General features: G+C 40.5%; 1 protein-coding gene and 1 pseudogene across 1 annotated transcript in view; one reads left to right on the top strand and one right to left on the bottom strand.

Moving 5' to 3' along the window:
- Window positions 1–2,191: 2,191 nt before the first annotated feature.
- The window catches only part of TBPL2 (TATA box binding protein like 2), a 25,911-nt gene continuing 10,480 nt past the window's right edge, over window positions 2,192–17,622 (bottom strand). The window contains exons 6-8 of the mRNA XM_005881306.2: window positions 14,652–14,819; window positions 10,099–10,193; window positions 2,192–2,422 (exon numbers count right to left, since the gene is read on the bottom strand). Coding sequence (XP_005881368.1) covers window positions 2,346–2,422; window positions 10,099–10,193; window positions 14,652–14,819 — 340 coding nt within the window. The 3' untranslated portion in view covers window positions 2,192–2,345. The remainder of the gene's footprint in view (window positions 2,423–10,098; window positions 10,194–14,651; window positions 14,820–17,622) is intronic.
- On the top strand, window positions 6,090–6,793 carry LOC102243607 (annotated as a pseudogene).

The following is a 17,622-nucleotide window of genomic DNA, read 5'->3' as shown; positions in this document are numbered from 1 at the left end:
CCGCCTCCCGGGGGCGGGGCGCCGTTGCCTTTCCCGGCCGCGGAGGGGCGGCGTGTCCCGAAGCAGAAGTTCTGTTAGAGGGGGCAAGTCGGCCAACAAAATGTCATCGTCGCGGGATCGTGCCAAGGCCACAGATTTACGTCTCTAACTCGTGCCAGAAATAGTCAGTCATACGATGCCCCAAGGAGTCTGGGAAAACGGGTTGGGAACAAAATAAGGGACTTCCTTTAATTCGCTTGATGCTTTAAAATTTGGCTAAAACGACTCCAAACAAGGTTGGTGAAGGGCTGGGTCTTGGAATGAGGTCTCATTGCGGCTCACCCACTTCCTTAATGGCTGTGTGATTTGGGGCAAATTCCAAACCTCTCTTGGCTTGTGTTCTCATCTGCTTAATGGAGATGTACCTACCTAACCAGCATCGTGAGAATTATAAGTGAGCACGTTTAATAATCTGATAATATTTTACAAATAGCTAACCAGTGGAAACAGCCACACTACTGAACGTAGAAATCACCTTTTTATCTTTCTGAAAAGATAATTTTAAAGTAATGGCCAACATTCCTCCCCTACCCACTCTGTCTGGGCCATGCTCTGAGAAAGAATTTGAACTAGATAGAAAATAACCTAAATAGGATTACTCCCAGTTTCTTTTCCAGGGAGGGGTAAATAAGGTGGGTCATAAGATTGTTAACAGATACTGAACGTAGAAATCACCTTTTTATCTTTCTGAAAAGATAATTTTAAAGTAATGGCCAACATTCCTCCCCTACCCACTCTGTCTGGGCCATGCTCTGAGAAAGAATTTGAACTAGATAGAAAATAACCTAAATAGGATTACTCCCAGTTTCTTTTCCAGGGAGGGGTAAATAAGGTGGGTCATAAGATTGTTAACAAGAGTACTGTAATTAGTGTTTGAATATGCTCCTAAGCCACAGAAGGAAAAAAGAAAAGTGGGCTTATAGGTCAAATTATCTAGACTAGTGATTCCCAAGGATTATTTTGGGAGGTTGTCAACTGATAACTGCCCTAAATTCTCTCTCTAGCAGGGACTTCCCTCCCAAGTTCCACACCTAGAGGTTCATAACTGCCCGCTAGGCAGCAATGATGTACCATGGCCACCAGCTCGCTCTCCTCACAAATCTGTTTCCTCCTCTTGGGAAAGACATAATCACTACCACTTGGGGCTATGAGTCATGTTAGCCTTTTCCCTCCCTGTTAACCTCCACATCTCCATCAAATGCTGATGACTCCACAAACTAATTAGGTCTTGAATCTAAACCCTTTGCTCCATCCTCTTAGTCTTATCTGATCTCTTTTAACACAATCCTATATAATAAAACCCTAATATGCAAATCGACCGAATGGTGGAACAACCAGTCGCTATGACGTGCACTGACCACCAGGGGGTGGATGCTCAATGCAGGAGCTGCCCCCTGGTGGTCAGTGAGCTCCTACAGGGGGAGTGCCACTCAACCAGAAACCAGGATCACGGCTGGCGAGCGCAGGGGTGGTGGCAAGAGCCTCTCCCGCCTCGGCAGCAGTGCTAAGAACCACTTGGGGGATGTTTGCCTGCCGGCTTAGGCCTGCTTCCCTAAGCCGGCAGGTGGACATCCCCCAAGGGGTTCTGTACTGTGAGAGGGTGCAGGCTGGGCTGAGGGACCCCTTCCCCCCCATGTATGAATATCATGCACTGGGCCTCTAGTAGGATTATCAAGGCACACAAAAAGCAAAAATTCCCCATGCTGTTTCAAAATAGAACTTGCACTAAATCTGAATAGTTCCTGAAAGTTTAAGATTTATTTTTAAGTGAGAGAATATTTCAAACAAAAAAAAAAAATGTGATTTTCCTCAAGGTTTCAGACTTTCATGTTTCATTTGTATTCTGACAGGATCCTTCACAGTGCCTGTATCTGATAGCTAGGATCATTTAATCAATATTTTAAAAGGCAAAAAACAGACACATTGATTTCTCTCCTGCTAGATATTACAGATAGTATCTATTTTATGCAGTTATTTGAAATTTCTATATATCACCATACATTTTCAGAGGACATGTTATGCTCTACATCTTTAACCAGAGCAGAACATTAAATTTTAATGATGCTACAAAATCATGCTAGCAAGGCCTTAAATCTCTCACATGCTGAAATAAGTTTACTTGTTTTAAAAATAACATACAAGAGTCATTTCAAATAAGAAGCTTTCTTCATTTCACATAGAATCACCTTTTAATAAGTCAAAATGTGCATGGAACATCTACAATTAAAGGTAGAAAAATCCAGTTGTTTCTGTCCTGGACTTATGCACATACTCATCAATATACTTTGAGATGTTGAGTGATATACTCAGGCTTTTTTAAAACCCCTTAGAATGGGATAGATGTTTTCAAATGCTTCATAGATCTCAGAACGGTCTTTGGCACCTGTAAAGAAATCCAATTTTATATCATCTTTAAGAACAATCAAACTACAGTGGGAAGACCAAGGAGGGTTGGGGGGCAGGAGGGGGGCGGGGGGAAGAGAACCGAAGGACTTGTATGCATGCATATAAGCATAACCAATGGACATAAGACACTGGGGGGTAGGGGAGGCCAGGGGATTGTCAAGGGCGGGGAAAAAAAGGAGACATATGTAATACTCTTTGTAATACTTTAAGCAATAAAAAATATATATATTAAAAAAAAAGAACAATCCCAAAATTTTCTTAAGACTAAAATTTCATTGTAATCTCCAATTACTTTTAATACGATGACATCTCTTTAGGTGTACCTGAGAAGTGGCATTTATTTCTGGTAAAGACAAAAGAATTTAGTGATTACAGCCACATTTCCACAAACGCACACTGCAGACCAGAGTTTTCTAGTACTTCCACTATGTGGGCATATCAGATCATCTTTAGCCACATAGGACTCACTATGAAATATGGAATGTTATCTCTAGGTGTGCCATGAATATAGCCCCAGAACACGACCTTCATCACTACCTGTAGGCATTTAGCTACCAGCAAAAGAGACTTCCTTGGATCCACTTATCCCTAGTTAACATTTTGAATCTCTAACGTTGACTAACAGAGTGAGACAAATTGGAGCAAAAGTTTTAAATGTCAGTGTATGTAAGAGATTACTAGAGGGGAAAATTGTACCACTGTCACCCCTAAGATTCTTAAATTTCCAGAGATCTTTTTTAAAAAAAAATTTCCAGAGATCTTTAATGATAACAAACTGCTCTAGGAGTTAAAGAGATAAAAACATGAATTAGACATGGTCCCCACCCTTGAGAGATATCATTCAGTCCCTACTCATCTCTCACCACCACCTACCACCACTAACTACTTCCACCTTCAAAGCACATTGAGCTAAGGGTTGTGGCCTAGTATTACTTATGTATATGGGCTGTCAGTTAATCAGGAAATTATCTGGTATTATTGTGGGAAGGAGGCAAGGAGATTAGAGAAAGGAATATAAAAACTTAGCATGAAGAGGAATGGAAAATAGCTTAAGTTGATAAAGGCTTCCTTGGGAGCTACAAACGTTAGAGAGGAGGAAGGCTCAGCAAGAGAACAGAAATAACCTGTGGCTATCTGGTTTAATTACAGGACTAATCACAGGGAATTACCAAAAGGAGGATCATCGGATTTGAGAAACGGGTAGAAATCAGCATTCAGAACCAAAGATGAGCTATCATTTTAAAAATGGCAAATGTTAGTAAGGCTATGGAGAAATAGGAACCCTCAGACATTGGTGAGGGGACTGTCAAATGGTTCAGCCTCTATAGAAAAGTTTGGCGCTTCCTCAAAAAAAGTTAAAATAAGAATTACCACACGACCTGGCAATTCCACTTCTTGGTATGTATCCCCCCAAATTAAAAACAGGTTCTCAATAACACACTTGTAGATGCCTGTTGATTGCAGCACTATTCAAAACAGCCAAGAAGGGAAACCACCTAAGTGTATATCAACAGATGACTGGATATAAAACTGTGGTGTACATATATAGCCGAATATTATTCAGCCATAAAAAGGAATCAAGTACTGATACAGTCTACAATGCAGATGAACCTCAAAAACTACCTGAGGGAAGCCAGACTCAAAAGGTTACATATTGTATGATTCTGTTTATATGAAGTAACCAGAATAGATAATTCCAGAAACAGAATGCACATTGGTAGTTATCAGGGGCTAGTGGGAGGGAGGAATAGGGAGAAACTACTTAACGAAAGGGATTTTACTTTGAAGTAATGGAAATGTTTTGACCTAGACAGAAGTGGCGGTTGTACAACATTATAAATGTACTAAATGTCACTGAATTGTTCACTTTAAGATGGTTAATTTTATGTTATGTGAATTCTACTTCAATAAATTCTTTAAAATGTTTTTAAAGAATCAACGATGAAGTTTTTATGAGCTTAAGTATTTGAGAGATAAGGGGGAAAAGTTACTTATTCATTGCCAAGGCGTTTACTATCTGTCAGTCTCCACCCTCAAGCTTGTGGGGGAGGGACGAAGGTGAGTTATTGGCACAGATAACAGAAACTCTGAACCCTTGTGGCAGGAGAAACCCTGTCTCAGCAGATTTTTGTTACGACACTGAAATTTTAGTTTCTAAAGAGAATGGTTTTGTAGAAACCGAAGAGTGGGTTGGAGAAGAAATAAAACACCGGTACTGTGTTACTGCATATTTAAAAGAAAAGAGACTCCCTGCCTCTGGTTTGATGGACGTTTGGGGCTTCTGAATACATTTGAATAGAATAGCCTTCTTGTTAGCAGACAGTGAAGTGTGTATAGCAAGCACACTCCCACTCCTCTCCCCCGCCCCGCATCCCCCCAAATACCAAAACTAAGGTTCTTTTTACATTTCATTGAGGAATAGAGTATCTAGGTCCAGAATTTTGAGTAATTGTGCAATGCAGTTTTAGCAACAAGGAAAAAATCATACCTAAGAGCATTGCATTCAAGCCCAAAGACTATAACATTCTGGTGAGCAGAAAACACTCATTGCCAAGAGAGACCAGACATTGAGAGTGATCATTCTTTTCTATCATAGGAAACCTTTAGACCAGCGGTTCTCAACCTGTGGGTCGCGACCCCTTTGGGGGTCGAACGACCCTTTCACAGGGGTCGCCTAACCCCATTGGAAAACACATATATAATTACATATTGTTTTTGTGATTAATCACTATGCTTTAATTATGTTCAGTTTGTAACAATGAAATTGGGGGTCGCCACAACATGAGGAACTGTATTAAAGGGTCGCGGCATTAGGAAGGTTGAGAACCACTGCTTTAGACACAAAGGGCTTTAGGGAGATTATCTAGTACAATTTCTTCACTTCATACTGGGGCCCAAGAAGTTGAAGTTCCCTTGGATAATGATAGCAGCTATGGGAGAAGTTCTTGTGTATCCAGAGTTCCTTCTTTTGCACCCAAAGTCAACAAATAAACATTGCCAGGATTTGTAACTGGCAATGTTGTAAACGGGTGTTAAAATAAGCGGATTTTGTCAGGTTAGTTAAATGTTTCCTCAATGAAATTACTGGCATCAAAACTTTAAGGGAACCCAAAGCAATCTACATATTCAATGCAATCCCCACCGAAATATCAATGGCACTTTTCACGGAACTAGAACAAATAATCCTAAAATTTATATGGAACCATAAAAGACCCCAAATAGTCACAGCAGTCTTGACAAAGAAGAGCAATATTGGAGGTATCACCCTATTTGATATCAAACTATACCACAAGGCTCTAGAAATCAAAACAGCCTGGTACTGGCATAAAAACAAACACATAGATCAATGGAACAGGACAGAGAGCCCAGAAATAAACTCAATCAATGACAAAAGAGGCAAGAATGTACAATGGAGTTTAGACAGTCTCTTCAGTAAATGGTGTTGAAAAAACTGGAAAGACGTGCAAAAAAAATGAATACAGACAACTTTCTTACACTATACACAAGGATAAACTCAACATGGATTAAAGACTTAAATGTAAGACCTGAACCCATAAAATTTTGGCTCCACAAAGGAGAGCACCAACAAAACAAAAAGGCAACCCTATTTTCATGGCGCCTCATAAGCTGTTGGCTGCTTTAGGATGAAACTGAACATCCCTTTCCCAGCCACTGGCTGCCAGAAGCTCATTGAAGATGAATGCAAATGCCATACCTTTTACGAGAAGTCTATGGCCACAGAAGTTGCTGCTGACGCTCTGGGAGAAGAATGGAAGGGTTATGTGGTTCCAGTCAGTGGTGGGAATGACAAACAAGGATTCCCATGAGGCAGACTAATGGCTTGCTTCTGAGTAAGGGGCATTCCTGTTATAGACCAAGGAGGACTAGAGAAAGAAAGTGCAAATCTGTTCGGGGCTGCACTGTGGATGCCTATCTCAGTGTTCTCAACTTGATCATTGTAAACAAAGGAGAGAGAGATATTCTTGGTCTCACTGATACTACTGTGCCTCATTGCCTGGGGCCCAAAAGAGCTATCAGGATCTTCAAACTTTTCAATCTCTCTAAAGACCATGATGTCCACCACTATGTTGTGAGAAAGCCCCTAAACAAAGAAGGTAAGAATCCCAGGACCAAAGCACCCAATATTCAGCTTCTTATTATTCCACATGTCCTGCAACACAAACATTGGCCTATTGCTCTGAAGAAACAGCATCCTAAGAAAAATGAGTATGCTAAACTTTTTGCTAAGAGAATGAAGGAACCCAAACAAAAATACCAGGAACAGATTGCCAAGAGACATATGCTGTCCTCTCTGAGGGCTTCTACCTCAGAGTCCAGTCAAAAATGAAATTTTCTGCCCTGCTGGTTGAATATCAACCCATACATGACTCAGGAGGTCACAGTTGGATGCCCATCAGGCACATGCCGGGGTTGCAGGCTCAATCCTAGTAGGGGGTGTGCAGGAAGCAGCCGATCAATGATTCTCTCTCATCATTGATGTTTCTATCTCTCTCTTTCTCCTTCTCCCTTCCTCTCTGAAATCACTATATATGAGATTTTCTAAGAATAACAAATAAGAAAAGACATTAAAAGACAAAAAGGCAACCTACAGAATGGGAGAGATATTTGAAAATAATATATTCAATAAGGGGCAAATATCCAATATATATAAAGAACTCATACAGTTCAATATCAAAAAAGCAAACAATTATATTAGAAAATGAGCAGAGGACATAAATAGACATTTTTACAAAGAGGACATACATATGGCCAACAGACACACGAAAAGATGTTCATCAGGGAAATTGTCAACTATAATTGAAAAATACATTTAAAAATACAGCAAAAACCCCCCACAAAACAACAAAAAACTTAAAGGAACCCTAAAGTGGCCCCATACTTCTTTGAATAATCAATCAATAATCAAACATCCCAATTTGTAGCACCAGACTTCGATTAGGTGATTCTTGCCTTTTAAGCAAAACTTACCAGTCTTTTCCTTCAGTTATAATGACCACCACTTTGGGGGATAAACAGAATTCCTAAGTTTGGTGACTGAGGTGGAAATTCTGTGATTTGTGGACTGCAGAAAAAAACTGGCTTTGAGATCAAATGATATGAGCTCAAAAGCCAGCTCTACCATTAACTAGCTCTGAAATCACAGGCAAATTGTTTACCTTCTGAGTTTCAGTTTCCTCACCTATAAAATAAGGACAATAGTCTTTCTCATAGGGTTGTTATGAAGAGTTAAGTAAGGGAAGGCTGCCGGGGTTCTTGTACCAGCATCTAGAAGGGTTCAGCAATCTGGAAAAAGGCTGTGTATGTGTAACTTAAAGAGTCCAGAGACGAAGCATAATTTTGAAAGGCATTTGGGGGTCAGAGGAGTTTAGCTAAAAGGATCTCCTCATCTCAGGACCCCATGCTTTTTATTAACACAAATTGTCCTGAGGCGAGGCAGAGATATACACTTCAAAGGGTCAGGGTTTCTATATTGAGTCCATTGTCAGATTGGAAGAATTAGCCTATGGCTGTTCAGGTGTTTGGCCAGTAGGAGGCAATAACATGTAGATTAAGATGCCCTGAGCTGTCTGGCAGCAAACAATCATCCCTTTTCAGGTTTGGGGAAATGCCTTTAGCCATTTCCAACAGCTGATAACATATGTGACTCAGCCCTTGTTGAGTCCCCAAGTTCCATCAACCTTTCGATGAAACTCTTGAAATTATGACATGCTAGAATTGGCTTCCGGCAGAAGGCTTGTAAAGAGTCCTTTTTGAACCTTGACATTTTACAAAATCTAAGCTATTAAAAAAATCTAAGCCATTTTATTGCTCTAGAGATGGGGATGTGTTATATTCACTTTTATATCTTCAGCAGCTAAAATGTATGTTTTCTAGTAAGCACTCAAAGTTTATTAAACATCTATCATCTCTCAATAAGAATTTGTAAGCTTATCCTACCCGTTAGGCAACCCAAATATCAATTTCCAATTCTACTTGGATTTCCTAATTATATTCTTACACCAAGTCATTACTACACATTTTATTTTCCCAAGTGATATCATATATACTAGTATATACTAGAGGTCCGGTGCACAACATTCATGCACTGGGAGGGGGTGTCCCTCAGCCTGGCCTGTGCCCTCTCACAGTCTGGGACCCCTTGGGGGATGTCTGACTGATGGTTTAGGCCCACTCCCCACCACCGCTGCTGCACTCCCTAACTGTGACCCTGGCTTCTGGCTAAGAGACACTCCCCTTGAGGGAGCACACTGACCACCAGGGGGCAGCTCCTGTGTTGAGCGTCTGTCCCCTGGTGGTCAGTGCACATCATAGTGACCAGTCGTTCCACCGTTCAGTCGATTTGCATATTAGCCTTTTATTATATAGGATAAGTCAACTGGAAAAATATAACAAAGAGTAATTATTTTAAATGCATACAAATCTTTAGGGGGGAAAAAACTAATAAAAACTAAGTGGACAAAAGGAGTAAGTTACGTACCCACTATTTACAAAAGCTAAAATGATCTTTATTGGATACTAGAAGCCCGGTGCATGAATTTGTGCACAGGTGGGGTCCCTCGGCCTGGCCGGTGATCAGGGCTGATCAGGGCATCTCGCCCAGTCGGATAGGGGATGATCAGGGCCAGCTGGCAGGGGGGCAGGGTAGGGGCCGTGGGAGGTTGGCCGGCCATGGGAGTTGGCTGTGGGAGTCCACTGACCATCAGGGGGAAGCTCCTGCATTGAGTGTCTGCCCCTTGTTGGTCAGTGTGCATCATAGCGACTGCTCAACTGGTCATTTGGTCATAACAGTTGCTTAGGCTTTTATATATAGATAGTAAAAGTGATGAATTTCTATTTCTGATTACTATTAAGGTTAAAGCAATGAGATAATTCCCACTTGTAAAAAGAAAGTTTTCTCTTATGTTATTTTGTTTTTTAGTGCTGCTGAGGATTTTTAAAAAGATACTTCTACACACTGCTGGTATGACATAGGAGAACTGTATTGTACATCCCTTCAAAAACAGTTTAGCCCGGCTGGTGTGGCTCAGTGGTTGAGCATCGACCTATGAACCAGGAGGTCATGGTTCTATTCCTGGTCAGGGTACATGCTGGTTGTAGGTTAAAAGCCTTCATAAAGAGTTTGTAACAAGGAGTCACTTTACATATGTTACAATGGTTAATAATAAAAAGGCAGGATGTAAATATGAATACATGTCAAAATGACATAAAAACACAAAAAAATTACATTGTTTTGGATATTGGGACTGATGGGTGAAGTTATATTCCAGTGGTTCTCAACCTTCCTAATGCTGCGACCCTTTAATACAGTTCCTCATGCTGTGGTGACCCCCAACCATAAAATTATTTTTGTTGCTACTTCCTAACTGTAATTTTGCTACTGTAAACAATATGTAATTATATATGTGTTTTCCGATGGTCTTAGGCGACCCCTGTGAAAGGGTCGTTCGACCCCCAAAGGGGTCTCGACCCATAGGTTGAGAACCGCTGTTATATTCCTTTCTGCCCCCCCCCCCCCAGGTATTCTATAATAGAATTACTTTATAATGGTGAACAAAGCTATTTAAAAGGAAAATCAAAGCACACGCATAGCTACTGAATTTTAGAAAGTCAGAAAATAATTTTAGAACTTACCTGTCAACACAACTTTTCCAGATACGAAGATAAGCAGCACAATTCGTGGCTTTACCATTCTATAAATAAGGCCAGGAAACAGTTCAGGTTCATAACTGTTAAGATGTAACAGGAAAAAGTTAAAAATAGCACTATAACTACTTTCCCATAATATTCCAGACCCGGTATATATTAAAGCTGCATATTAAAGCAGTTTTAAAAAGCTGTTTTGCCAAAAACCTTTTGGCCATTTTGATAAAGTAGTCTTGAACATCCTAGGTAATTGCTTGTGCCAGTCAAGACCAGAATTTATTTTGGGTCATGATATTTTTTTCAAGTGCATGTCATCCTAAGCTATTAGAAATTAAGGTAACTTAAGGTATCAGATTTAATTTATTAAAATTAATAAATTAATTAAGAAGTAACATTTGTTGGTTAAATGTTCACCATCTTTCCAAAAAAGTCTGTTGATAAAAATACATAAACACGTTTTCTAAATTTTCCAAGTTCCCCCAATAATGAGCATATTTTGTATGTTCATTATGAGCTGATAAAGTTATCATTTTTAGCTGCTAGACCTAAAAAATTTTCTAAACCACTGTTTTTTGTCTTTGGACAGGTACTATATAAAGAAAGAAAACTAAGCTATTCTAATTTTTAAAAATTCAGGATTTGTTCCTATACATAGTAACTCACTGTTATTTACTACTAAATAGTAAGCTGGCTGCTCCACGGAGCAAAGGATGATAGGGCTAAGAACTGCTTCCCCACACTCCAGCACAAAGAAGAGGAGCTGCCCTGGCCAATGTGGCTTAGTTGTTAGAGCGTCAGCCTGAGCACTGAAGGGTTGCAGATTCGATTCCCAGTCAAGGGTATGTAGCTGGGTTGCAGGTTTGATCCCTGGCCCTGGTCGGGGTGTGTGTGTGTGTGTGTGTGTGTGTGTGTGTGTGTGTGTGTGTGTGTGTGTGTGTGTGTGTGTGTGTGTGTGTGTGTGTGTGTGAGGCACCCAATCGATGTGTCTCTCTCACATCAATGTTTCTTTCTCTCTCTCCCTCCCTGCCTTCCACTCTCTCTAAAAATCGGGGGGGGGGGGGGGGGGGAGGGCAGGAATATATCCTCGGGCTAGGATTAACAAAAAGGAAAAAAGGAGAGAGAATTGGAAAAGCTTGAGGAGTCTACAAAAGAGAGGTCAGGAAGAGGAAGCTGATAAAAACTACTCTTAAAACAATTGCTAATGGAGAACAGATATAAGAAAAAGAAGATATCTGAGAAATGGAACACTAGAATACACATGAATAGTTGCAACTAAGGAAATCCAGGTGACATGAAAAAACCCATTCCATTCTGCAAAGACCCATTCAACAGCAGATGTGAACTCTCCGATTGGCTCCAGGAAGAGACATCACAGTGGCTGCCCTTCAAAGGTACACAAAATTGCTGTGGGTGGTCCTACCACATCACTCTGCCTGTCAAAACTTCTACCCATTAACCACTTCCTGACACTGGGAAGACGATGAGACCAGCTGGAGCCTTGGAAAACCCCACGGGAACTAGAAAGAGCACAGAGGAAATGTTTTCATTTGATTTCCCAGCTGAATCTTAGGACTCTAAGAGGGATAAGAGAAAACAAAAGTAAGTAAATGACTGTGTACTGCATTTGGCTTTCAGAACCATGGTTTTAAGGTGCCAGAAAAATAATCTTCTGATTAAAGACTTACTTCATTGTATTTATTCTCTGCCTCAATTTTAAGAGAAGGTTGAGGCAGAAAAAAGAAAAAGAGGTTTTGGTTAGGTAAGAACACTTCATGAGGACTGAGAATAACAAACACCTGCCAATCTCTGGGCCAACCCAAATTCGACTTATTGTTCAAGTCTCAGCTTAAATGTCACTTCCCTTAAGAAGTCTTTCTTGACCTCCACACCTCCCCGATTACGTCAACCTGTTTGATGGTACCAGAGCACTCCCAGGTGGAGGGGGAGTTCATCCTTCATAGTTACCATATTTCATTACTGTCTTTGGTTTGTGTGTCTTCCCTTTCAGATGGTGAACTCCATGAGGGCAAGGGACCATGGCTGCATTGATTGTCACTGTCACCATAGCATCTGCTAACTGGTAGCCACCTAGATTTTACTCATTCAAGAAATGTTTATTATCAGGATATCTTTGACTTTAAAATCAAAGAGAAGGGAAAAACTGCTCAGGGAAAACAGAAAACAATTATATCATAGGAAGATTGATGGAGAAGATTCCAGTAACAAGGAAGATGTTTGTATTACCAAATGCTGATACATACAAATTTGTAGAACCTGGGAAATCAAATGAACTTGAGGTTTTAACGTAAGGCAAACTTGACCTGATAATTTGAACGGGTGTGTGCCATGGTTGCCCGCAGGGCTACGGGCAATTAAAGATCATTTTAAAGATAAAACCTGCTGATAAAAGAGTGCCCGATGTCACAAACATAATCCAAGGATATAATCCATAATCTAAGGATGGGGGCTGATGGAGAACATTTGGGAGAGGCAAGAATGAGACTCGAATGAGGTAGCTGTGGGAATACAAAGCAGGCTTCCTTGCCAAATTAAAATAAAATAATGGATGAGATCATAAAACTGGCTCAGAGGCAAGATAGAACAGTGATAGGCCCACTCCATGTGGCTAAAAGCAGTGCAGCTGATGAATTCTCTTCTTGCCCTGCTGGCACCTGTATCTTTCAGAAGGTAGTAGTGGCAAGGGGTACTCCCGCGCTAGATTTAAATCTGAGCTGCAATGTTAGTGGAGAAGAGATGAAATGAAGCGCCCACATCATCTTAGAGCCCTAACTGGCCAGAAAGGGGAATGCTAAGTCTAATTAGAATCCAAGCAGCGATCTTTCACATGTTCAGAAAAAGTTGCTTCAGAGAAAGACAGACTGGAGGCCCATGGTTGAGAAGCTGGAAGATAAGATGGTTTGTGTGTTGACAAACTCTTAACAATGGAGGTTTTACTATGACTCTACAAATAATCACAAGAATGAAGAAAGAAAAAGATACATAAAGAGGCGATATGTCTTGAAGGGGGGCAGGGCAGGACTTCCTGGTGAACTCAGTGGGTACATCATGGGCACTCAATAAGCATATGCTGAAAAGAAGTTCATGCAGAGAAAAAAAGAAAATACAACCATGGGGAAAAGAACATTGCCTGAAGAATATTATAAAAGCTAAATCTCAGAATGGACTAAATTTTTTAAATTTTTATTTATTTTTAAATATATTTTTATTGATTTCAGAGAGGAAGGAAAAGGGAGAGAGAGATAGAACATCCATGAGCTGCCTCCTGCATGCCCTCTACTGGGGATCCAGCCTGCAACCCATGCATGTGCCTTGACCTAGAATCGAACAGGCCGACGCTCTATCCACTGAGCCAAACCAGCTAGGGCTGAACTAAATTTTTTTTTTTTTTAATGTTAGGGAAGAAACAAGGAAATTTTAAACTTCTGTTCAGATCACATCTCAAAAGAAAGCTAACAAATACTAGAGAAAGCACAGCTATATGATCCCCATCCTCCATTAAACAGAAGAATGGCCCAAAGGCAAAGAGAAGAAAAAGTGCTGGAGTGAAAAGGACTTAAGGTCAAGCTAGATCAAGAGCATCTGTGATTCCAGGTCAGTGCAAGTACCCAGGCCCATATATCCCAAGGGGAGGTGAGATTTGGTGTTGACCAGTCCAGCGGTCGCCAACCTTTCAGACCTCACAGACCACCGGTGGTCCATGGACCACCTGTTGGCGACTGCTGGACCAGTCAAACTCCAGCACTGTTCTCTAAGAGCCTGAGACGGATGGGAGAAGCCCCAAAGTAGCTTGAGGGGGAGGAAGAGCAGAAGAGAGAGAAGGAGAGTGAGGGGAGGGAGGAGAGGGAGGAGGGGGAGAAGCATCAGCAGTAGCATTTGCTGGTGAGATGAAAAGTTACATTTAAAGAAGCCAGGCAGGCTAGAGATACTCCCCTAGGAATATGAGTACTACAGAAGAAATTGTGCTGGGACACACACACACACACACCCACCCACCACCACCACCGCCACCACCCTCAAACGACCCAACAGGACAAACATGAGATGGAACTGTCTTCATAGAACATGCTATGACTATTCTTTTCTCACCTTCTCTTCAACCCTTTCTCCCCTCACCAGCTGTCAGCTCCTTCCGACTAGCCTAACCCAACCCATACCCCTTCTCTTCCCTCCACTGCCGTCACCTCCAAGCCAGATGTACAGTTTTAAAAATCTCTACATCGAAGGTATTTTGTGGGCCACTGTCCAGCAGCTCATTGGCATTGCCTGTGAGCTTGTTAGAACTACAAATTCTAAGCTTTCTGGGTGGTTACTACTCAATTTAATTTAAGAACTATTACTTCAAAAGATTGAACATATATGGTAACTAATGAGGACTTAGGCACAGCATCTTAACCCTTTCACATACTGTGCCTTTACACACACAGAAAGGATACTTCTTCTAAAAGATCCACTGTAAAAGCAGCCCATAATCCAACTTAATATGCTGGCAAACTCAAAGTCAAGTTTTACAACAATCATACCTACTGAACTGCTGATGGGTTAGCACCAAACCTTCCAGCCTGATGGGAAATCTCACATCACAGCTCCCAACCATGTTCTGAATTTTAAAATCGAGGAATCTGGCGGGGAACCCCAGCTTCTGCACCACACGAGCATACTTTCTCGCCGCAAGTCGAGACTGCTCTTCGCTGGGGAGGGGCAAACGTGTTTAAAGATGACAAATCATCATGTCCTCCATATGACTTGGGCTGTATTCACACGCTCCTTTGATTGTATTTCTACCTTTATACCATGTTTATCTTTCAAAGTACACTATGAATCTGTAGACTTGCAGCATGAGAACCTACATCCTCCAGTCTTGTCTCTGGCACCTAGTAAACAGTATGGTACCAAGTACAGTTGTTGAACTGAATCATAAACATATTTTTGTCTTAATTCGTCATCTATCACATATAAGGTATTTTTTTTCTTGGTTTCAGTGTTTTTAGATAAAACTAACTATTCCATTGGTTCTCATAGTGTGTCTTCAGACCAGCAGCAGCAGCACCACCACCACCTGGGAACTTGTTAGAATGCAGAGTCCCAGGTTCCGTCTCAGAGTTACAGACACTCTGGGGGTGGGGCCCTTCAGTGACTGTGATGCTCACTAAAGTTTTAGAACCATCCATTTGCTCTAAAAGTGTGTGCCATTTAGAAAGAAACAACATCAACAAAAATAAGGACAAATAAGGAAGACTCATGCCAATTGAACAGCACAGACATGACCCATGATGTAGGACTTGGGTCTTTATGGGGCAAATTATATTTTAACAAAAACATGAAAATACTTCAAAACCTGCCCAATTCGGCTCAGGCTTTCTCACACAATTGTTACTGAACTCATCCAATATGAGAAATAAATAAATAATAATAAATTCATCCAACTTTGTGGTTCTGTTCTAAGTGCTTGTCCTACTCCAACCCTAAACCCATGTCAGAACATGTGAAATCCTGAGACCTGAGGCTTTCGTTTTCATTAGGTACTTCTCAATGGTCACTGCTCAACCAAAAGAATGAGTAGCAGGGGTTGCCAAACTGGGGCAACACCTGGTGGGTGAATCATGTGAACTCTACCCGCTCCTATGGGTTGGCCCATCTTTAAGCTGAAACTCAGAAGCATCTGAAAGAGAAGCCAGGTTGAATGTGTTTGCTGGACCAAAGAAAGTGTTCCATTCGCTTTCTATCTGGATTCTTCCCAACACTGTATTCATTACAATTCTTAATTGTATTCATTACTTCACCTACTTTGCCTCACTTCACGCTGATTCTCCTCACCCACTTCTAACTCCTGGAATGTCCCTAGCAAGGCCATGTCCCCAAGTTAGCAGTGAAACAAAATGTTTTTATTTTGAAAAACTACATTTTGCCTAATTGACCCCTTACATTTCCTATGTGTTTATAAGATCAAGTTTCAAAGGTTTCATTACCATGTAGTTTCTTGGGATATCAGTTATTACTATCACATAGAAATTTCCACTAAAAAAAAAAACTAACAAAGACTACATACATGTTATCATACAAACATTAGAAATATAGAGTAAGCCCTAACTGGTTTGGCTCAGTGGATAGAGCATCAGCCTGCGGACTCAAGGGTCCCAGGTTCGATTCTGTTCAAGGGCATGTACCTTGGTTGTGGGCACATTCCCAGTAGGGAGTGTGCAGGAGGCAGCTGATCAATGTTTCTCTCTCATCGATGTTTCTAACTCTCTAGCCCTCTCCCTTCCTCTCTGTAAAAAAATCAATAAAATATATTTTTAAAAAGAAAGAAAATATAGATTAAGAACCTTGAAGTGGCACACCAGTGGTGAAAGCCACTGATAAATTTGATCCTTTTGCTCTTTTCCCTCACCATGCAAACTCTGGTTATTACAACTAAAGAGAAGAGGTTTGGCAAATTTGTGAAGATAATTCTGATATCTCTACTAACCAAATGTTCACAACTCTCTATCCAAAACTCAAGAACCAGATAGGTTTGAATAACAATATCTCTTATTATCTGAATTCACTATCCTCTTTCACCAAATAAATTAGGAACCAAATGTTAGGAACCAAATAAATTCAGGTAGGGAAAGATATTAATGAATGCATGAGCATATTTTAAAGTGAAGGTTGGATAATAAACCTACAATTTAGTTGCCTGCTCTTCCCTTCCCAAACTTAACCCAATGTGACCATCCTTCCAACTCAATATATGTGCGTGTATTTTAATGGCTAAATGCAATTTTATTTTATGATCTAATCAAACTCCATTACATGTTTAATTTGTTTCTCCCCTGTTTTAGACAATACCGAAATGAACATACTTGCAGATAATCTTGCAGAGTTGTCCAATAATGACTTAACAGTGGAGACTTCTAGGTCTAAGGATACACAGATCAACAACAACAACAAAAAAGCCTAGAAACTTACTCAAACACATGTAAAAAAACTTAACTATAAAAACAGGTTGGGGCGGGGAATGGAGTAAGGATGGATTCTTCAATAACTGTATTGGGCACTGATTGGCCATTTAAAAAAATATTTATCTTACATTGAAGTAAAATTCTAGACCTGCTCTGCTCAATATGGTAGCCCTGGCTACACATGGATATTTAAATTTAAATTAACTAAAATTAAATTTAAAATTCAGTTTGTTGTTTTACATATATTTCAAGTGTTTAATAGGCACATGTAACTAGGGGCTACCACAGTGGACAGAACAGATATACAACATTCTATCATCTAGAGCAGTGATGGCGAACCTTTTGAGCTCGGCGTGTCAGCATTTTGAAAAACCCTAACTTAACTCTGGAGCCATGTCACATATAGAAATTTTTTGATATTTGCAACCATAGTAAAACAAAGATTTATATTTTTGATATTTATTTTATATATTTAAATGCCATTTAACAAAGAAAAATCAACCAAAAAAAATGAGTTCGCGTGTCACCTCTGACACGCGTGTCACAGGTT

Source organism: Myotis brandtii, unplaced genomic scaffold, assembly GCF_000412655.1.
Source record: "Myotis brandtii unplaced genomic scaffold, ASM41265v1 scaffold675, whole genome shotgun sequence".
NCBI lineage: Eukaryota > Metazoa > Chordata > Mammalia > Chiroptera > Vespertilionidae > Myotis > Myotis brandtii.
The sequence above is the reverse complement of the archived record's forward strand: the minus strand, read 5'-3'. Positions and strand labels throughout refer to the sequence as shown.